Here is a 23,567-nt window from a genome sequence, read left to right as displayed (position 1 = left end):
TCTGCTAGAATGTGAACTTCTAACTTCACTAGAATGGTATTACTCATTCTCCTTAACAGAAACCTAGCACTGTGGTTTTGGTGGCACACTGAAAACTTATTTTCATCTTTCTTGTGTTTCAGATGGCAATGCATTGTCTCCTTCCTGATCTTGGCTTACAGTCCATACTGAAAAAAAATAATTTTAAAGTGATCAAGAGTAAAAGTTTAAGTTTATTTATAAATGCTGGTTGTGGCCTTCCCATAACAAATCAGCTTTTCCCCTAAAAGTTATGCTAAGTATGAGTTAGCAAATTATCTATTTTCCCTCGCAAACACTGTATTATGTACTGGAATAAAATATTGCTTTTCAAACGGGAGTGGATGTTATCACTTCAAATGTGCTTATATGTACTTCCTGTGCTTAGATCCAGCCCAGCAATAACAATACCACAATTACCAGAATGTATAATCTATAATGTGTCCCGGTGTAAATCAAGCCCCCGCCGAGCACGTCACACACATCCTGCAGGATACCACTGCCATCCTCAATTGTTTCCGGTGAGCGCCCTGCATCTGCAGGAGGATTTCTGAGCCCTGCTCACACTGACTCCCTACTCACAGCACTGCAAGTTACCTCCTCCTAGGAAGATTTAGGCACAGAGCTCAAGCAGGTTTTGGTCACGATTGCCTAAATGGGAAAGCAGAAAATTAGGCTTAGGGGGAAAAAACAGATTCGATATTTTAAAAATAGTTATGGGATTTCCAATAAAAGCACAGAAATAATTGCAAATATTGCAAGGAAGAGTGTTCAGGATTTAAATTTCATTGTTAAATTACTAAAATAATGCATACCTGGGGTTTTCACACCATGGAGACTTAGATGTATGATCTTAGATAATCATTCCCTCCCTTTACAAGAGGGCCTCGTTTTTTCTCTGTGCAAAATATCTGAAAAATAAACATTTTTGAAAGCAACTTTGCAAAGTCAAAGAAAAAGCAAAATCCAAACTAAACCAGAAATATTTAATTTAATTGGAAGAGATATTGCAGCCATACACTCAGAACAATCTTACAGGAATACTCTGACAACGTCATTGCCATGATTCAGTTCAAGCTAACTCAACAGACTGACTCAGAAATTAAATCTACTTGATCTGTTCATGACTTCATATTTTTAGTTGGTTCTCAGGTTAGATAACGACTTTTCCAAACAGGTGTTGAAACCAATACAAAGTCCCAAAATACAGGAAACCATTTTAAAATATAATTTATAGATATGATCCTTAAAAAAAAATAGGTGGTCACTGTGTTATTTGACAACTTTTAGAGTTGGACTCAATAAGCTTCTCTCATTCTACTTTATAACTGGGGAAAAAAAACATCTTTCCTGGGTACACCTGATTTCCATTGAGTCTCTTACAAGCCAGAATTTTAGTATGTTTTAAAATAATAATGTAGCAATTTAGAGGAAACATATTATGCAAACCCTGTTATTTTTCTCTTTCTGATGCAGGCCCACCAAAGGGAGATTCCAGCTGGAGGCAAGGCAACGCACTGCTTGTCTGAATGGTATTTTAAAGTACCCCTTTTTCTTGCTGTTTTTGGTACAAAATTATGCAATGAATAAATGATTCAAACTTAATTTGTCCACTGCAGAAGCTGACATGGAGTACTTCTTGTGCTACATGCATGCCTGGATTGCAGAGATCACAGCAGGGCAGGGGTGCAAGAAGCAGCACATGGCCAAGGGTGGCTGAAGAACTGACACACACCTTCTGAGGGGAATGGCCAAATCCTGCTGCACTGCAGCTCTCCTGGGACATACAAGTCAGTGCAGTCATCCAGATCCATACAAACAACTTTTTCCTGGAAGTTTCATTGTCTTTTCTGTACTGGACAGTACATTTGACATCTTACATTCCCTGCTGCTGCCTTGTACTTTTTCTAGTTTGATCTGTTCTAGAAAGATGCTTGTCAAGTTGTGCATCAGTGCAGGTCCCTCTGTAAGCACTCCACACCCCTTTGGAATTAACAGTCAACTGCAGATTAGCATAGGACAGGGAGCCTGGCTATCCCCGGCTCTAGAAAAAACTCAGGAAATTAGTGTCTGATGTGTCACAGCCACTCTAGGGTAAGTGAAAGCTGTCTTGGCTGAAGTTGTGGATGAACTATTCTGCTTGTCAGGATTCAGGCTGATTCCTGCTCAAGTGATCCAGGCAAAAAACCTAAGACACATGCCAGTGCTGGGCCAGGTAACCCGGATAGGAAATACACAGCTCTTCATCAGCCTGGCTGCTAAACCCTGAGCTGCCTCTTCATTTTTGTACAGGATTTGGGACAGTCACAGGCATATGGATGTTGCCCTTGCTCAGCAGACAGACCCACCTCTGCTCACACAAGTATTTTAAAAAAAGAGCTCGCAAACCTGTGATATTGGTCTTATGAAATAATTATTAAATCCTTAATGATGCAGATACAAAAAGCAGATAGAATTATCGAATTACTTTTGCCTTATTTGTTGCAAACTTCTTAGCTGTGGCACCACCTTGTGGACATTACTGTGTGGAGTGAAAACTCGACTGGCGCCAACAAAAGCAAGCAAACCAGGCATTTTGGAAAAACAGCTTTGGTCACACATAGTTCGCTAAAGGAGAGCGAAATAACTACATTTTAAAAACTATTCCTCAAAATTCACCTACGAAATAAAACATATAATAAATACCATCGTTAGGGTGCTCAGTTATCTTTGCAGCTTTTACCAACTTCTCTGCCTGTCAGCCAAGAGAGGCAGCCTTCAAAACTACTTTTGTTCCTTCTCAATTGACTAAGTAGAAGCACCCAAACCCCAGTTCTGTTCTTGCTGTACATGCAGACATGACTTTTACACCTATCCCAAGCAACAAGACTTGCAAAGTCAAAATCACAATACTGAACACATGGAGAAAACCTTGGGTCCTACTCCATAAATGTAAACTCAACAGTGAGATTGGTGTCCAAGCTAGGCCAAAAGAAAAACAATCTCTGACAAAGATAAACTGGTCAATCTTTTAAATGCTTGCTGAAACACAAGCCAAACAAAAATAAATTTAAATTCCACTCTCTTGGCTATTAGATTCCCAGAACCTTTTGCAGCTGAGGTAACAGGGTGCTCCTGTTATGAACTCTCTTATCTGCTCTATGGGCAAAGTAGGAAAGCTCAGGAGGGCGAGAATTTATAACACAAGATCTCCAAGTTGAGTGCAGCACACATTCACTCTGGGTGTGTCTGAGCCAAATTGGGGAGCATGAAATAAAACATTGAATTGCATTTTCTATTTCTCTCTCTTCAGTAACATACAACCTGGCACCTGCACCAGCATGATGTGCAGGAGGAGACAAAGACTTGGAGTACTCTTAGACTTGCTGAAAGGAAATACTGAGCACTGCATCCAGGGAAGCCAACTCATCTCCAGTGGAGCTCATTCCTCACTCTAGAACAGACACTACTCTTGGTGTCCTTCCTCTGCAAACAGCAGCGTTGTACCTGTCTTATGAAAGAACAGAGAGTAAAATGTCCTTTTTTTATTATAAAATTAAAGTATCTTTTAAAATATGATAATGACAGCACTAATTTTACAGTTCAGACATTTAAAAATGTTTCTTAGAAATGCATTCTTATTTCCTCTGTTCTGTGTCTCAAAAAAAATAAAAGAGTTTATGCTGGTAGGTTTTTTTTCCTTTGGCATATTCACACAGTAAGCATTACAGTTGGGGTTTTTTTTGTGCTTGGAAATTCCTTAGTATAAGTGCAGTGTTTTGAAAAAATAGGGCTTTCACCTCTTAGTGATTATTCTCAGAGATCAACTATTGTTTTCAATCTAACTTAAATATTTGTTTTGGAAAAAATAAGGCATTGGCTACCCCTTACTCATGCTGAATGCAGAGATTCTCTTGCTCCTTAGGCACCATTAATGTAATTTTGTTCCCCATTGCAATTAGTTGCAAATGCAGCCTCATTAATGGCCCTGGATGTATCTGCATAGAAGTTTTCATCTACAAAATTGCAGGAGCAGTTACTGTAAACATGGGATGAATGACAGAGAAAAGGCTCAACCAAGTTTATTCTTATACAAAACTCAGTTTAAAAAAAAATCTTATTTTTTATTTTTTTGAGCACGTGAAAATGTCATATTTGTGTCCATCACATTCAGCTTACTTGCTTTCAGAAAATAAGCTAAAAACTGAGGCAAAAATAACCTTAAATCTCAAAAATGGTATTTTTTCCTCAGACTTGGAACTCCCTTGAATATTTTAATCATCTCCTTCCTAAAAGCCAACAAAGTAGCATGGCACTGGATTAAAATAATTTTCTTTGCCTTCCTGCTAGAACTGATTTCTTGCTGAATTAGCCTATCAACTCCAAAACCAATTTCCACAGCATCAGTGACCTTATGTCACTTTATGTATTACAGCAGCAAGAGAGAAATGGTTTCAGAGAGCTGTAACAGTTTAAAATTATTCAGTATAAATCCACTGGTACAAGCAGGAGACAAAGCCCTGAAATTATGTTGCTAATCTGTATGGCCTAAAGTCAGATTTCTGCATTCTTAAAGGCTGCATCAACTGACACAGAACTGTGGTTGGTATTATCAGAAAATGGGATGGAACAGGCAGAAATCTGTTCAGGCTGGAAAATCCTGGGACAGAAAGAAAGAATGAATGAGAAAGCAGCAGCAACCCCAGCATGAGATCATGGGGGACACAGTGGGAAGAAAGGGGGTTCCTACCACAGGGACAAGTGGAGAAAGAGACCAAACCCTACACATGAACATTTCAGGGGGTCCTTTAATAAGAGGAGAATTTTTGAGGTGAAATTCAGTAAGTCTGCAAAAAAGGATGGATCAACCCAGACTCCTCAAGCCCAAATGCAGAGCCAGTTTAGTCTACCTAAAAATTAAGTGCACAACTCTCTAGCTATCCAAAGAAAAGGTAATATTATTATGTTATTTAATACTTTTTACAGGGAACGAAGGTTGCATAAGCCTCTATGCTTATTAGACATTATATTTAATTTCCTGTATTACTGAGAAATGGGTGACTTGGAGCTCAGCCAGGCTTGGATAGATATAATAGGTTACACGTTTATAAAAGGAAAACAGTACAAGTAGGAACTGCTGCTAGAGGTGTCAATTTAAAGTAATACTCTCCCCACCAAAAACCCCATCCCACACAGGATCGAGGAGACTGAATCAGAATGTGCTGTAAAAGCCTTAAGTCAGGGGAAAGTGGTGTAGAGACAGCAACCAATGACTCAGTACATTTGACCTTCATGTGTTATTTTTGTCTGAAGTATTAATTTTGTGGTTTCACAATGGGTTCACCCCTAGCAAAATTTGATGTCCTCTAATAATTGTCACAGGTGTTATTTATACATTTATGCCTTGGTCTGTGAGACCCAATGTGACTCCATATATTGATAATAAAGACACAGGTTATTTACTTATTGTTTCACTTGGTGAAGTGCAAAAACAAATGAAATAAAATGCTTTATAATCTACTTATTTCCTAATTACTTGTGCAATGTTGCTCAATTTCTTGTTTCCCAGTGTGCTTTCCTTTTTCCTTAGAGGCAATATAAACCACAAAGAATTTTCAAAAGAAGGAGGATCTGGGAATTCTCAATACTACAAGTTAGCTCCTTGGCATTTTCATCAAGAAAAATCACAGGTGAATCTTCCTACTGATTCCTGCTCAGCTGATTAAAAAAAAAAAAAAAAAATCTTTGCCTTTCAATATAAATATTTTTAAACTCTGAAAGCCCTTTTTGAATTTCATCTTCCTTCTTATTCTGAAGGTACTGTAAGAATAGTTACAAACTAAGTGCCATAGAATATGCAATATCATTATATATTTTGATTTTATCTTGCTCAAATTATGATATTCTAAACTCCTTGAGACATAGTACAAGCTTATTACTGAAGTAATATGTCAAAATAGATTGCAATTTGTTAATATCAGTACTAGTAAGGAAAGAAAGTTTGGAACAAACCAGCAAATAAATTCTGCACTGTAAAGCACCAGGTATTAACTTCTAGAGTAAAATATATGTTAAGATTTGACAGCAGGATTAAAGTAAAATAAGTGTGTTCAGATAGAGAGAAGTTGTTACCATCTGCAGTCCAGCTGAAGCGAGAGAACACTATGGGTATTCAATGTCATTAAGACCCAAGTAATTTCTATTTTGTATTTTCAAGTGAAATATCGCTCTGATGAGACATTCAGAATACTCAGCAGCTCCCATTATGCCTTTTCTGGGCCTCAGCCATCTGGATGAATTTCTAGGGTCACAGCCTTTGCTCTCCTTAGGATTCCTCCACAGTCGAGTTGCAGCTAAAACGCTGACAAGACCCAAGCAAACCGCCTCAAACATTCCCAGTCTGGAAGCATCTCTGGAGATCACTGAGTCCTAGCCCAGCCCAAAGCTGGATCACCCAGGGCAGGGTGCTCGGGACCTTGCTCGGTTGAGTTTGGAGTTTCTTCAACAATGTCAACTTCAAAACCTCCCTGGGCAGCCACAGGACAGATGCTCCTCTTACCCATTTTCATTCCAGCATGTCCATGTCCTTCCTGCTGTGGGGAGCCCAGAGCTGGGCACAGCATTCCTACTAAAGTCTCACCAGTGCTGGGCAAAGGGGAATGATCACCTCCTTTGTCTTCCTAGCAATGCTCTTCCTAATGCAGCCCAGGATGACACTGGGCCTCTCTGCCAATAGAGATGCTTACATATATAACAGAATTTTAAGGACGTGATGAGTTATGTATTTTCAGGGTCTGCTCTACATCTGGGAAATAAAAACTATATTATTTTGCTAATACATGTTTTATGTCAGTATCAGGGATTGTATTTATGTTCATGATTACATGATTTCCTAAATAACTGGCCCATTAAAACCAGTTGTTTGGGATGATTACACAGTGCTTTGTAAAAACATCTGTGCACAGATTTCTGAAGGTAACACTGAAAATCTCTAAATAAGACCAGGGTATGTTCACAGGAATGAAGGCATCTTGGAAACTGCAATTCTAGAAGATAGGAATTCTCAATTTCATTGTGTTGTTAGTGTTCAGATCTAAAGATAGCAGATGAATTACTATTATGTTTAACTCACAGATAACCTTTTGCAGCAGTAACATCTAGCTTATAAACTTCCACAGTTTCCAAAAGCACTCCACACTGTTTCAGAAGCCAAAAATCCAGTTCTCCCTAATGTATTCCTGAGAACCTTCCACTTCCTCTGCAGCTGCCACAGTGTAACTGTGGACAACACACTTATGTATTGACAATACACAAATTTTCTATGGAAAAAGGTCCATAGACTTCCTAGTGGGTCCTCAGGCAGCCTAAAGCAATGAGATGGTCTATCAGATTTGTTTGTCTTGGCAAGGAAGACAGCAACCTTGTTCTTGAAAAATCTACATTTAGTTCCCCATCTTATAAACAATTTTCATCAGTTCTTCCATCTGCAGTATAAGTATTTGTTTGGCAAACAATTTGCAATGTTTCTTGTTATACATGTCAAATTGTTTCTGTTCTGCATGAGCTATAATGACTTAATGGACCGAAGTTCCATGTGGTGGAAAGAGTTTGTTCCCTCTGAATCCCAGGGTACCTTTGCATTTCTTACAGTCTGTGACTGCAGAAAACAGGAATAAAACTCCTTGCCATTAGTGACATAGCAGTACCTCAGCCAATACACAGTCTAGCTAATGTCCTTTTACCTTCTGGAATAGTTTAAAGCAGGATGCAAAATATTCTTCTAAAAATATACTAAGTCCTTTCCATCCACTTTTCTGTAAAGCTAAGCCAAAAGCCCTGGGAAAGCCTTTTGACTCCAGCCTACATGTTCAAAAGAAATCTGGGAGACTGGCAAAAAACCCACAATATAATTAGGACAATGCTGTGACTCACATTAACATTATGGAAAGCAAACACCTTCCATACCATTCCCAGCTCTCACATATCCATGCCTTAAGGGAGATTAAAATTCAGATGCTCATGAGCAGAGTAGCTCTTCCCAAAACAACACTAGGTTGGCCCAGGTGGCCACAACCTGCACAATTTTGATGGACTGACTTTCAAACTGCCTCATGGTTGCCTCGGTCTCAGAAATGTTGAATATCTTTCTCAGCTTTTTCCAATGCAGACCAGATGTTCTATTGTGATAATTCTCTCATGGGCCTTTTCCATTTTGACTCTCCATCAGCTAGGGATCCAAAGAGACATTACTTGAAAAACAGGAACCATAAAAGAGCCAGGAACTTATAAATTAAAACATAAACATTAATTTGTTTTCCAAAATACAGATGTCTTTTGTCAGTTCAAGCCTTGATCTCTCCACCAGTTAAAGGCAGCAGTTGTTCTGTGGAGGCATGCACTGGAAATTAGCCAATGGGCATTAACTTGTGGTTCTGATTGAACTGAGGAAAATTTGAAACAGAAACACAGAATTAAAAGTTGTGATAGCAATTATTGTCTGATAACATTTTAAAATGTTCATGCCAATACTAGAAGAAGTGTGTTGCCATAAGGAACTGTAAATTACTGAACCTTTTTGGACAAGGCTCAGGAGAGATGTGAGGTTCTTCTCCTCACCTGGCTGGCATGGCCCAGGGACCAGGATCCATCCCCGGGGAAGTGGATCCTATGCTGGTGACTGGTGCAATGGGGTCACAGCAATGAGGCCCCACCACAGCTCTGGACAAAGGGACTGGGCTGGAAGAGGAAGGGACACAAGACAGAGACAGCTTTAAAAGAACACTTTTATACATTACAAACATGAGGGCTCAAGGTTCAACTGCACACATTTAGTTTTGTATTGATATAACACATCAAGCCTTGTTTTCAAATGGCCACTGAAAATCTGTCTTTTTTTAATGCTAAATCCCTTGATATATCAGTATTATTACATCTTTTAACATTTTTATCTCAATAAAACTTTGGAAATATTTAAAATAGCAGAAAGGCTACAGGGAACCAAAGAAAACATCTATAAAAATGTGCATAATAAAGAGATAAAGATGAAAAGTTACTTTCTTTTTTTAACATGACCTACATGTGAACTAATTCTTTATCTTTAAAAAGTAGCAATTCACAAGTCACACCTCTTCATTCCCTTTGAAATCAATTTTATACACCTACACAATACTTCTGACAGTGGATCACTGCAGGTTTACACTTCAACTTTGAGTTTCTAGTTCTGCTGTATTTTCTTGAAAAAATCTATTAGTATGAGACTTAAATACTACTCAGCAACTTTTAGCAATGAACCCTCTGCAACAGAAAATTTTATTTACCTAAGCAGGGAAGGTGCAACAAATTGCTCTTCTTCATGTAATCAGTCCCCTTTCTTCTCATATGGGCATAAACAAATATCTGTAATTTATAATACAATCCAGTACAAGAAGTATCACTGAATTATACTCTTTTCTTCTACTCTTTCAGAGACTGCTTCTACCAATAATTACTTTTTCTAGAGCCTTCTGCTCAGAAAAAGTCTGTCCTTTATACTAAGACCTGTCCTTCCTCTGTACTACAATGAACTCACTTGGTGGAGCAGAGATTGAGCAGCCAGCCTTTATTCCCTCCCTTGAGGGAATAAGGAACAAATCCTTGCTTTCCAACACCCTTTTGTGACATCTTCATTTTCTTGTCCTAGGCTACAGCTCCTCTAGATTTCACACCATACTAATATCTGTCTGTACTCCTCTTGCTGAACTGTTCATGCTTTATTATTTAAGTGCAGGGAATTCTAAGTAGCTGTTCCCACTTCATCTGCTCTTCCCTTGAGGGGTGAACCAGCATCTGCTGTTCCCTGTCTCCTGAGGAAGAAAAAACTTCCACAGAAAGGAGCTGCAAAGATCTTTTAATGGCTTCACTTCTCTCTAAGAAAGATTTTGATCTTGATTGCACATGCTGGTTCCAGCAGAATTTGTTCTCAGGTAAAAATTGTAGTCCTGTATATTGTTCAAGTTTTAAAATTTTCTTCTTTAAGGAGAAGACAGAGGTAAAAATTTGGAGTATACATTTTTTTTCTCAAAGGTTTTGAACTGGCTCAGACAATTCATCAAAGATGCCCTTCATCAAAAATGTAGAATTCTGTTCCAAAAGAATATGAGAAGCAAAAAGAGTCAGATATTTCTGCAAAATTTTAATAATGTGTATTTATAGTTGTATCTGTTAGCTTATTAAGAAAAGTGACTCTTTCAGATCTATATGTTACAAATATATAGCTGTCTATGAAATTTCCAGACTACAGAATGATGCAAATCTAATTATTTCAATTCAATACTAGAGAAACAGTTATTTTAAACTTAACCTGTAAAGTGACAGATGTACACTCACTTTTCAAGGTAATTTTAAATAGCAAAATATATTGCAGCTGGTATGTCTTAAAAGTGAAAGCTTCCTCCAGACTACTAAGAAATTATTTCCTGGTTTTGCAAGGTCCAGATCTTGTACTTTTGCCTTTGTTAATGCCAGAATTTTCTTTACTCCTGGCACCCCTTCCAAATAAGACACTCCAACAAAACTTTCCCTGGATACACCACCTTCACAGAAGAAGTGGCTACAGTTTCAGTGGGAGGTGTCTCAGCTGGAGGCATTTCTGCCAACCCTTCCCTAGATGTCGCCACATTTTCTGGCTCCTTCATTGCAGCCTCAATTACTACATAGAAAACTATCATGAAGGTTCCCACTTTCTTCTTATGGAAGAAAAAGAAAACTATCACAGGGTAACCCAATTTCTTCAGAGCAACGAAAAGACATTCTAATTATATGTTTATATTTTTCTATTTAATAGAATATATCTAATATATCTTACCAGTGTCATACTGAAACCTGAAAACAGCTTTTATCACAGGCTTTTCACACTCTTTACCTTCCTAACACTCTTTACCTTCCTAACACTCTTCCTACTGTGTTGACTCATTGAGTCTGGAGTTGATTGACCTCTTCCCTTACTTTGTGCTGAAACAAACAATCTCCTTAAGGTTATTTCCAAAGTTTCCAGATTCAGTTTTCATGCATACTTTGCTATTCTTTCTCTCTTTACAAATTTTTCAAAGGATATCCTTCTGCCCTTATATAATTTTGCCACTTAAAGACTCATTTGTACTATCCAAGTGCTACAGGACTATTTTGGGAATTCAAGGCAGAATTCAGGCTTGTGGTTTAGCTGGTTTGGACTTAAAACAGGGTTCTAAGGGCACCATTCTTGTTTCCACCCCAGTGTTAATACCTCTCTGCAATTCACAATTTCTTCCTGTGGAAATAAGTTTTTGAAAAGCACATGCTGATTTCTACACATGAATGAAGTTTCTATATTGTCCAGAAATATGAAGACTCTCCAGTTTGTTGCAAAAACTACCAAAATACCTTCAGATTTTCTAAGTATTTCAAATTTCAGTTGTGCTGAAACAGTCATTGATTGGTTGTCCACAAGATGGGGCTTCTACAACAGAGATCTTTATATCCAAATTTAAGATTCTGGTGTAAAACCTATGAATGGCAGCACAGTTGACAAGAACATACTCTGAAATTTTGGCAGAGGAATGGTCCTCACTGCATTCCTCATTTCTCATGTGAAAACAACAACTCCTCAGGAAATCAAAACAGCAGCAAGTGATTTTATCTTGTCCTTAAACCTTGCACTGTCCTTAACCCTTGTGAGCCAGAGGCAAAATGCACCATTGCAGTCACCCTGTGTCTTGCAGACATTCTGTGCAGTCCCCTGTGTCTAAATGAGTGTTTGTGGAACAGCACACAGACCAAAACACCAAATGGAGTGCCTGTGGTTTTTGAGACATTTTCTAAGTCAATCTGCAGCCTTCAGAATTTCTGAAGCAGTGTGCAAGTCCACTGCTAAGATGATAACGCCTCCAAATAAAAGTTAAAGTAGCTCCACAGAGTGTGCAAATTTTGTAAACTTAACAGAAAGAGGGAACAGTCTGCTGTTAAAAAAACCAACTAGGCATGCACTTCACAGTAAATGAAAAGAAAAATAATTTATTCTTAGACACAAAAATTTCAAAACATTACAAAAAAGAAGAATAGACTTACAGTACCTTTAGCTGTCTTGTTTCACTGTGGTGTTTGTTTAAACATTAGGTTCTGCTAAAATAAAAGGCCTGTCTCCTCTTTTGTCATGTCAGTAAACAAGCAAGATTTTCACGTCTTGTAGGAATGTCCACACAACCAAAATCAGAACAGACTGAGGAATTGTACAATTACCTTTTTGTATTCCTTTTCATACTGTTAGAGGCTAAATCCGTGATAATTTCTGTTTTCTGCATGTTGTTTTCTAGGGTGATTTTTTTTTTTTCCAGGAAACATAGTAGTGTTTGAGCGTGCAAAAGCAAATACTGGTACAAATTTCCAGCCTGTACAAACACAGACTAATCAAAAAGTAAAACTAAACATTAAGAAGAAACATTTCTGGCCAGAAGATAAAGTGAATTTCCCAAGGGCAGTCATTCACAACCACCTCATACTTTTAGTACAAAATCTTCAATGGTTCCTTCTCACATTCCTTCTGTTCAGTCTCCAGTAACTTGTCTGCTGCAATTCAGCCAGCTAAGCTGTCACAGACCAGAGTTTCAACAGGAAGTGCAAAATAGTACCCTTCAAAATAATCCTCTGGAGAAGCATAAAATAAGAAAATCTGAGTAGGCAGGAATTACATGGAGAAGGATAGGGAGTGACAGGAGCTACAAACTGCAGGCAACGATGTGTTAGGAAAAAGGAAGGACAGTAAATTTGATCAGTGGCAATTGTGCACACACTAAATGATATTCTCTTTATTAAATGCTGAGGTTTTAAGTGGATTGCTCTGGGCAGATTGGGGTGCCATGCTTACTGGGAAAGTGAACCAAAGAAGGAGGTTGCAGGACAGTGAAACATCTCAGAGATTTACCAATCATGATCCATAAGGAAAAACTGAAACAAAGTATTGTAACAGTTTTCAGACATCTAAAATCGCTTTAAAAATACAAACAGAACGCATGATAAAGAGTTTGACTTATAGCAATCTTAGGAAATTTTTTGAAGCAGCAATGGATTAGAACACAGTACCTGTAGCCATCATTCAGTATCCAGGAAGAGTTTCAACAGTTTTCTGTCAAGAAATGACAAAGACATAGGTGACTTTGGACTTGGGCAGAGTGTCTGACAGGTCACACTGCCTAGGTTCTCATGAATCTGTTCAAGTGTCATTTCATCACTCTGTTATTGCAGAAGACCTACAGGTACCTACAGGAAGAAAGGAGAGATTTTAGGCTACAGGAAGAATGGTGAAAATCAGAAAAACAGGAAGACTATGGAGAAGGTGAACAAGAGGTGTTTAAAATTTTGCAGCAGAATGGATATTTAACTAGAACAATCAATTAATTCCTCAACTCTGTTTCTAATAATTACAAGCATTTTGGACACTACCTTACTGTTGCAAAGAAATGGAAGAACAAAAAGTCTAATGAACTGGCTACTGGTTTAATATTCACAAACTGTGAATAAAGTTCACTCCTTGCAAACTCAGGAAATACTTGAACCCAGCAAAAAGCAAAGCTTCAATTAAAATCTGAAATTAAAATTTAAACCATAGATTTCTGTGTATTGACTAACCACCACTTGAAAGCCAGCCCAATACTTGTGTTCCAAAAGCTGTCAGGAGGACATGTCAGTATGTTATACTGTGCTCAAACACACCAGCTTTCCTGCAGGAACTGTGATTTCTTACTATTCTGCTATTGGGAATGTCCCCATCCATTCTACTTACCCAATTTTTTACCTACTGAAATCTTTTCTTACTGGCATTTTCTGAGGGTATAAGGAAGAATAAGAACCAAAATAACACAGCAGTAAAGCATCTGCTATAAATCATCCGAGAGAAACAAAATATCATAAACCAGCCAGGAACCTTTTGGGGTTATCTCCATATAATCTACTAAAGCCATTCCTGAGACAAGTGACCTAATCTGCCTTTCAAAGCCTTCAGCAAATGAGATTCCCAGACAATCATTTTCAGTGCCAAACTACACTGAAATAATTTCCTAATGTCTACTTTAAATCTCCAAGTCCATCACCTCTTGCCCTAGACCTACTGAACATAAAAAAAAAAAAAAAAAATTATTCCTTCTCTCTGCAGAGAAACATTTTACATTTTGAAAGATCATTATCATTGTTCCCAACACCTTCCTTTTCTTCAGATTAAACAACCCCAATTCTTTCAATCTTTCCCCTTAGATCATGCTTTATATAGGTCTCTGATCATTCTCGAAGTTGAGACTGTGGCAACATGTGGTACAAGGAGAAAAAGGAAAATTGATTCCTACACAAAATTCCCCAGGAAGCCGGGTGACAGAGGGTTTGTTCGAGGAGGTTGCTTTTGTATGATGACTGTCTGCTTTGTTGCTTGGGTGTTTTAGTGCCAAAATAACGTGTTCTTTCTGTTCTTTGTGGCTCACAGTGCAGGTGCCCCAGTGCACAGAATAAGCAGGCATTACACTCCTCACTGAAAAAATATTTTGGACCTGGGGAAAACTGTTATTATGGTAGGCAAGTTATTATTGCCAGTAATGGAATACTTCTCCTTACTAAGATAGTATCTTTGGGATAAATTGATATAAGGGGCATATTTGTGGTACTAGGATAATTTAGGCAGAAGTTTAAGTAATTTTTAGAAACATGAGTAAAATCCTGCATCACAAAGTACATTTCAGGGAAATATATTAGTTCCATAATTGCTTTCTAGTGCTGCATTCACTCTGTCTCAGAAAGCAATATGCAGTTGTAATGTACACTGAGAAACGTCTATGGTTCAGCTAAAATCAACAAAACTAAAAATAATCATGTGCATTTTAGAAGATGCCATGTTCTTTATAACCAGATAAATTAATTCTACCATTCCCATAATCAGATTCACATACATAATAGAAGAATGTAATTTACTTCCATTCTCCAGAGGTATACAAAGTCTTTTTTTTTTTTTTTTTTTTCCATAAAAAGGTTTTAAAATTGCATTGTGTTCTATTCACCAACATTACCCAAGCAAACAGAGTTATCTCTGAACCTCTGGGTGCCACGGCATGGAAAGATTGCACTCAGAAGTCAACTGGGCTGGTGTGTATGAATTGGGAAAACAATCTTATCCAAAAGAAAGATAAGGCATAATGAGAGAGGGTAAGTGCTGGGAAAATAAGCTTGATGGAAGAAAAGGAAGTGAAAAAACTTTTCCATGCTGAGGACAGAAAAGGTCTTTCAAAAACTTTTGTTAAGCATGACATATTAAACATATCCAAAATGTTGTCCAACAATAACATGAGCATGGATCACGTAAAATGGTGTTATCAAAGGGTCTTTCATCTAAAAATTAGGCAATTTATGACGTCAGTTTTGTAGAGGAACTCTTAACAAGAAGGACTTTTTATGTCCTCAATGGATTTTAGATTTCTCACTCAAAAGGAAATGGATTTCTCAATAAAATATTTCATCATCTCTGGCTGCCTTTATGAGCCTTAATACATCAATATGTCACTTCCCTCATATCAAAAGCCTGTAAAATAAAATATAGACTTAGTCTGCATAGTTGAAAACCCTTTTTCTTGAATTTCCCTTCTGTCTTGAAAGATAGATTTCACTCAGAAGATCCCAGTTGCCAGAACAGGGTGAGGGCAGGCCCGTGTATAACATCATACCCAGCTGTACCAGAACATGAATTCTGTGCACTGGCAAACTTCAGAACATCCCCATTGCCATTCTGACAACAGACTACAGCCAACTGCTTAAATGTCTACAGGTGAGAAAAAGTTCATTGACTTACATTGCCAGTTCTGTAATGACATTAGTCTGACACAATTTTTTGTATTTGCATTATCTTTTTCATCTGTAGCATCTGTGCAGCCAGCCCTAAACCACAACAAGAATCTTTCTTCCTCTATAGGAGCATTTTAAGGCTCTAGAAAATGCATTTTGACTATAACTTGTTCCCCAAACTAAGTAGAGGAAGTAAAAAGTAGAGAAAACTGAAGTAATCAGTTAAATTGCCCTCTAGTTCTTCTAAAACAAAGAAACCATACTCATAAATCACAGCCTCTGAGGACCCATCCCTCTGCTTCCTTGTCCCCAACCTCCAAAAAGTGTGGTAGCAAAAGGAGTAGGCTCACAACTACATCTCAGCACATGCAGGGATATTAAAACACACTTGTGAACACAAAAAAAAATCCCATTTTCCATCTCCTGGACCTTTGTACAATTTTTTAGGTGGTGCAAAGCCATTATTAATGACCTATCTGACATAACAGGAGTAACTGGCTGGGAGAAACAGTGCCTTCAATCACCCCTACCTCAAAGAATCCAGGCATGACTGGCAGTAGCTCTTCCCCTTTCAGAGCTCTCACAGGTGCAGTCTGTCTTGCTGCAAGGCTAAACATGAACCTCTGCTTCCTCTTTCTTTTCTGTGAGTCCACCATGAAAAGTAGATCTCTTCTGGCACTTGACAAGTCTGCATTTTTTAAAACATGCCCAGATTTGGAGCATCCTGTACTTACTAAGGGGAAGGTTTTAACTGGGCTTAGCAGCTATTCCTTCTGGAGATGTGCCCCAAGGTAAATAAATCTACACCATGAGACACAGAGGAAATCCCACCTATGTCCTGACTGCATATCAGGATGACACCAGTTTGCAGTCTGGTTTCAAAAGAAAGGCTATTTTGGCACATCAGCCAGCAGGGAGGCACCACAGGTTTCCATAGGACCTCCTCACTGTAGAGGATCACAACTGTGATCACAGCCTCACACCATGGCACAGACCTGTGGTTTTCACTGAACTACATCAACGACACAGGCCTGAGCCTCACAGAGAAAACAAAACACGAGTGAACAGCTGAATAAATAAGTCTTTCTAGTTGCCCATAATCTCATTCCCAATGGTGCCACTGCACAACTGAAAATACCAGTGACAAGGCTGGAGTTTCATCACCAGCTTCTGACAACAGACAGCTCTGACATTGCCTTAACCTTGAAATCATGACAGGGTGAGGCACTGGTTCCTTGGATCCCCTCCAACAATTGCTTGCCTAATTCTATTAAACCAAGCCAACAGACTCACAGGATAAACACCCAAATGAGCAAGCCATGTACAATAGTCATTATTTACAACACACCATTGCAAATCCTATCTTGAACAACACTCACAGTCCTGCCCCATTTTCAGTTTCCTTGAAAAGCCTGAAACTGTGTTAGAACATCATAAATGGCAGCAATCACAGGCTTTACACTGGAGCTGTTTCACTTACCCATTGATAAGTAGCAAAACAAAGCACTCTAAACAGTAATAAAATGAAATCTCCAAGAATGAACTTATGAAGATAATCAGCAAAAAGTGTGATCCCAGACTGAGGTGCACCAGCAAAGGTTGTGGAGGGAAATACATCACTGTAAACAGCAGGTCTGTAGATATTCTGACCCAGGACAGGAGCTCTGGTGCAAACAGGCCCAAGCTGTATCAGCAGAGAATTTGGTGATAAGCAGCAGCCACGCTGTGCTGCTTTACAGACTGGACTTTGCAGCTGCTCTCATCTGCTCCACTTTAAAAAATACTTCATTTTTAAAATTGGATTTTAAAGTACTTTCCATGGTGTGAATCTGAAGGCCAAGGGTGCATTTTGAGGAACCCCAGAACACTAATAGGGCCATTGTATATTCCCCTCTGTGTGTGTCAGTGCTGGCATCCTAACACAGTGACACAGGAGCATTCACTGTCCTCAAATTTGCATTCATCACTACTTACCTACACTTACATCCAAGCATGAACGCATTTTTACGAGGGAAAAAAAAAAAAAAAAAAAAAAAAAAAAAAAAAAAAAAAAAAAAAAAGAAGAAGCTAAATATACGGCTTATCAGAGTACCTGCTCTTCGCATAAAAAAACCCCTTTAAAACCGCAAAAAATCCAAGTGCCTGTTGCCGATTTTGCTCCATAATGGGGTTTCACCGCCCTGTGACGGTGCCCCTCGGGTCAGGGCAGCACAGGGAACCCCTTTCCCTGCCTGGGAGCCCTTGGGAAGGTCCCTCAGACCCCTCATGTCCCTCAGCCGGGCAGGGCCGGGGTGGGCCGGGGGTCCCGTCCTGTCCCGCCCCGGGGCCCGGGCGGCCGCGGCCCCGCCATGCCCGGAACACAAACAAACACCGCGCTCGGGGGCGGAGCCAAGCGGCTCCCACCATTTTGGGCCCGGGGGAGCCCGGCAGGCCGCTGGGTCCCCCCGCCCGGGCCGTCCCCGCCTCGCCGCGCCGGGGGCGGGCAGGGCAGGGCTGTCCCCGCGGCGGGGCCGGGGGGGCGCGGAGCCCAGCGAGGCCCCGCGGCTGCTCCCCGGGCCCGGCGGGGAGGGGTGAGAGGAGGAGGAGGAGGAGCCAGGGCGGCCCGTGCGACAAAGCCCAGTGCGCAGGGAGCTGGTGACCGGGAAGCAGAACCGCGCCGGGCGAGCCGCGGGGCGGGCGGACCCACCGGAGCCCGCTGCCCCACGGGGGGTGGGAGGCCCGTCCTGCCGCCCCCCCCCGGCTCGGGGGGTCGGGGCGGCCGCGGAGCGGAGCGGGAGGCGGCCGGGCTGGTGCTGCTAAGCCGCTTAGGGCCGGGGCTGGCATGAGCCTCCCCGGCGGGGCGGCTGCGGGCTGCGCGCTGCGGCGGGCGGGCTGAGGGCGCGGATCCGCCGCCGCCGGAGCGGGAGGAGGCGGAGGGGGGGAGGCCGCGCTCCCCCCGGGAAGATGGGGAACTGCCTCAAGTCCCCCACCTCGGATGACATCTCGCTGCTGCACGAGTCCCAGTCGGACAGAGCTAGCTACGGAGACGGGGCTGAGCCGGATCAGGAGCCGCCGCCGCCATATCAGGTAGGGGAGGGGGCCCTGCCGGGGGTCGCGGGGCCCGGCCCGCTCCGCCCCGGGGGCCGCCGCCTCCCCGCCGCCGCCGCCGCTTGTACTCCGGCGCTGGGCGGCCCGAACCTCTCCCTTTCCGCCCGCACGTAGCGCGGGGGAAGCCGCTTTGTCTGGGCCGGTGCCGGCGCTCCGGGCGGGCGGGAGGGAGGACGGGAGGCGCGGTGCCGCCGGCGGGGCGGGGGGCGGAGGGCAGGGGCCGCCCGGCCGGGGCCGCGTCCTTTGTTGCCGCCGGCGGTGACATCACCGTCTGGCGCGGGGACGCTCCGGGACGGGGACCGCGGGCCCTGCCCGGGCTTTGTCCGGGCCCGCTCCCACCGCTCCCGTATTTTTAGCACCATCTGATCCCCACTTAGTAACTCCCCCAGCGCCGGGGATCCTGTTTCCCTCCTGTGTCCTGTGGGGCACCGGCGGGGAAGTGTTTTCCCATTGTGCTGGTGGTATCTTTTTTTTTTTTTTTTTTCCTGTCTCTGAGAGAATCTGTTAATTTACATCTCGATGACGAATCAGGGGGAAAGAAGGGAAAGGCCGGGTATTTGCTTTGATGGCTTTGCTGACAAGCGGAGGGTAACGCCGATGAGGAGGGAGGATGGCGTTGGTGGGAAAACCTGCTCTTGGCCCCTCGGGAAGGGAACCTGAACTTGGGGCTGCACTTGTCTGCTCCAGGACCTCCACCCCCACCTACAGAAATGTGTATTCACCTAAACAAGCCGTCTACAGCGCTGAAAAGGGAAAAGGAAAACCATCCAGCGGTAGAACTGCACATTCTATTCAAGTTTTGAAAGTGTTTTCCGATGTGGGATAACAGCGTACACATTCCAGAGGAGTCTGTAGAAAAGGCAGTCCAGACACACGTTCTGGGGGGGTGACTTGAGAGCTGTGTGTCTTCTAGGATGGGAGTCATTCCCTAATTGCAGACCCTGATGTATAATTAACGAAATTGCAGGAAGTATTTAACCGGACAGGCGTGTAATCTACAAATGCTTTAGCAAGTTCAAGAATTCCACTCTGATAGGAGCCGCGTAAGTGTTGAAGAGAAGCCCTTGCTGCTGCCCTGGAGCTGCACTGATGTTTCTTGGCAGTGTGTGCCTGATTGTTTTGTTTGGGTGCAAAAGCTGGATGTCACAATAAATTCCGTGATGTGAGGAATTTTTATTTTTTTTCTGAACCATGTCTGCCGAAGTCCAGTAAATAAAAAGTGCTTGGTGGCACATCAGGTTTTTAAAAGGTTGCTCTAAGTTAAGCCAGAGTGGTCCATGAGGTTTAATAATGCATTGTATTTTTGTCAAATTGTAGAAAGTTTGACTGTAAAATTTATTGTATTTATATCTGTGATTCTAGGAAGACTTTGGGAGGTTTTTTTTTCTTGTTCTTCCCTTTGAAAACAACTTGTTGGCTCTTGTAAGAGTCACCAATCAGGTATATGCCTTATGCAGGCCTTCTGGTGTGGATGTTGGTGTAGATAACGACTCTGCCTCTGTCATCAGAGGTTTTTAAAGTTTTTTTCTTGATGCAGAACTTGTCTGTAAGTGTGGATGGTTGACTGACACCACGGCAGACAGTAAAATAAATTAACCCACAGGTGTCTATTATCGAGTAAATGTATTCATAGCAAACCTTCCCCTGGCTGAGGAGACCTGTGCAGCATCAGGTGATGTCATCACTGTCTGTCCTGAGAGCTCCTCTACTGATCCTGGCACTTCCTAAAGCTTCACCTTAGGGGAGCCTTTAGTGTAGTCAAAATCAAAGCTATTCTTTCCACAGATTTTAAACCACAATGGTTTGTGACTTTAAAAAAAAAAAAAAAAAGGCCTTAGCTGCAATATTATGTAGGATTTTGTGTACTTTGAGGTTGAGGGGATTTATAATTTTTGATTTGTTAATGTTTATAAGGTACTCAAAACTCTAAGTGTGAGCAATTGCTGATGCTCCAGCATTACTTTTGTTCTAGAAATAAATCACTCATTTTTAACTTTTAAGTGGCAGCTCAGAGTCAGCATTTCAAATGGGAAAGTTGTGCCCTTGTTCTTGGTAATTACTTCTTTCAGTGTCTTAACCAGAGTTACTGTACAATGTGTAGACATTAGGAATGAAAGCAAGGAAGGGGATAAAACAAGTTTGAAAACATACTTGTGGCAACTAGCCTCCAGAAACTGGAAGGTGAACGGTTTTAAAGCCAACTGGTGAAATTTCAGCTGCAAGTGGATGTATTTTAGGAGAGAGTAAAATCTGATGTGTCTGTTGCTCTTGGGTTTACAGCAACAATGTGTCAACTTCCTGAACAGCTCTTGCAAGGCATGCAAACTAAGGGAAGGAGGTTTGTTGGGGAAGGTACACAGTTGTAGAAGATGACTTCTGTGTTATTTTGACATTTAAAGGACTTGTTTGTGTTCTGACAGGATTGTGCCATGGGCATTCATGTGGGACTCTTGTTATGCCATAATTTTTATTTACCTATTTTATTACCTCCAAAATGTACCCCCAGTAAAAACTGCAGTATGGCACGTCAAATTCCTTTGATCAGTGAGTGCTATTAAACTGGCTGTGTAAAAACCCTTATTCCAGAAGTGAGGTTGAGAATTGGATTGACAGTATGGAGACAGAATAATGGGGAATAACTTCCACTGAGAGGCTCTGCAAATAACTGTGTCATGGTTCCCGTGGCAGTACCTGTTACCAGCTGCTGCAGAAAAGCCTCAGAGAGGAAACATCTTTTTAAACAGGTATCTGAATTAATGAGAAAGTGGCCCATTAAAGCATCAGATATTTTTCCAGTGCGTTGAGCTTATTCACTAACACGAGAAATAATGAAAACACACCAAAAAAAGAGTGTGTTTTCATGGTGGGCAGGAAAGAAGTGATTTTGAGACTGGACCAACATTTTCATAGACAGATGCTAATTTTGAATGCCTCCATTTTAGAACCCAGAAATTACAACTGCTTTTCTAAGTGTTAAGAACATGCAGCTCCATTTTTAACCAGAGAATCTGTGCTTAGGAAGGAGTTAGGTTTGGGTTTGTTTTTTTGGTTTTTGGCTGGGTTTTTTTTTTCTCAAGTCCTTAAAATTGAGTATACTTTCAAGTTTGTTTTCCTTTTTGGTGCATGACTTCTTCACCATCTGTTGGCAACATGCCTTCTGCTGTTCTTCTGTACAAGTTCACTGGGTTTTTTTCAGTTTCTCTTACTTCTAGTAGTTCTTCTCAAAGACTCTATTTTGAAGAACAGATGTGTCCCTTTTCTTAATCGTTGTCTCATATTTCTGTTCCTGAATAGGTCCTTAATAGCTGTAGGAAATAATTTGCCATTTTATTCAATTTTGGAATTTTTACCCAGTAAAGTACAAAATGCTTTACTCCTTTTCTCCGTAGGTTTCTAAAAAGTGTTACTGTGGACAAAATACACTGCAGTCTTGTAAAAAAAGATGTATGACACTTGCTAAATTACTTAGCTAAAAGCATGAGAAATAAGCCCAAGATCTTGGTGTTGATAGTAACCTCATAAAAGCTCATTTGACATGATGTGGCAGATGGAATAATAAAATATTTTACCCTGTTACCTGAAGAGCTCCAGAGCACCCTCTGGTACTTTGTACCACCTTGTATTGTCTTACAGGCCCAGATAAAATGTTTCACTGGATCTAGTGGATTTTTTTCTTTTTTTTTTTTTTTTATTTGGAGGGATTAATTTAAAACCTTTTGGCCTGGATACTCATTTGACTTGGCTGTAGACACAAAATGAGACGAGAGATCACAAACATGAGCTTAACCCAATGCTGTGCTCCCATAATCCTCCAAAAGCTGCTGGGGACAGCAGGTTTTGAAAGTGTAATTTAGGATGTCTCATGGCTTCTCTTAAAACTGAGGTTGCTGCAATAGCCTCCTTGGGCCTCCTGGGGACTGTCACCTGTACACAGTGTGCACATCCTCATCCCTCTGGCTTGTGTCCTTCATTCCAGCTGTTCCCAGTTCAGGGAGGGGCACATCAGCCTGTCCTGGCAGTGCCATGGGCCAGTCAGGGGCACAGGAGGTGCAGCCCTGGAGGTGCTGAAGAAGTGCCCAGTTTGAACAGTCAGAGAATCTCATTGAAAGAGTCCATTGCATTTCTGTATGAACCTTGCCCTGTGGATGGGAGTGTTGGATGCTTTTTGCTCAAGAGAGAAACCAAGCCTTTGTTACACTCTCCTCATGACTTAAATACTATGTTACATCAGTGTTCTGATGCTGTCTTTTCAAAGGCATGGTAATTAATATAATTAAAAAATGCTAGCCACATTAATTTTGATCTAGGTGTTGCACCAATTCATAGAAACAGCTGAGCAAAAATTCCTGTGGGCCCCAATGGAAATGATTTATTGTCTGTGACTGCAATGTATTGTACAAGAAAGAAGACTGTGGTAGTGTAACAGGTTATAATGTACCATGGAGTGGTTGTGCAAAGCTGGAACTTTTGGTCTGTGTTGGAACACCATGAAAGGGGAAAAGATGCAGTGGGAAAATGTTGCATACAGAAAGCTGTCCATGAAAAACAGCAAACCAGCTAATAGGGTTACTTTCATATAAGAGAAAGCAATATATTTTAAAGTTGCCTGTGCATGTCTTGCCCTTTTTTCCGCTTGTCCTCTTCATCTTGGTGAT

At 41.1% G+C, this 23,567-nt stretch overlaps 1 protein-coding gene and 1 long non-coding RNA gene across 2 annotated transcripts in view; one reads left to right on the top strand and one right to left on the bottom strand.

Annotated features, from left to right (window-relative positions):
- Positions 1 to 572: 572 nt before the first annotated feature.
- On the bottom strand, positions 573 to 18,270 carry LOC310912906. Its single transcript, XR_014590742.1, has 5 exons — positions 17,800 to 18,270; positions 13,090 to 13,132; positions 8,614 to 8,733; positions 834 to 929; positions 573 to 669 (listed from the first exon to the last, which is right to left on the bottom strand). It is a non-coding gene; the product is annotated as an uncharacterized lncRNA (long non-coding RNA).
- Positions 18,271 to 18,447: 177 nt separating this feature from the next.
- The window catches only part of RNF11 (ring finger protein 11), a 30,284-nt gene continuing 25,164 nt past the window's right edge, over positions 18,448 to 23,567 (top strand). The window contains exon 1 of the mRNA XM_083867700.1: positions 18,448 to 18,891. Coding sequence (XP_083723826.1) covers positions 18,769 to 18,891 — 123 coding nt within the window. The 5' untranslated portion in view covers positions 18,448 to 18,768. The remainder of the gene's footprint in view (positions 18,892 to 23,567) is intronic.

This window comes from Zosterops lateralis (assembly GCF_965231275.1).
Source record: "Zosterops lateralis genome assembly, chromosome: 9".
Taxonomy (NCBI): Eukaryota; Metazoa; Chordata; class Aves; order Passeriformes; family Zosteropidae; genus Zosterops; species Zosterops lateralis.
Note: the sequence above shows the minus strand (reverse complement) of the source record. Positions and strands in the feature narration are given on the sequence as shown.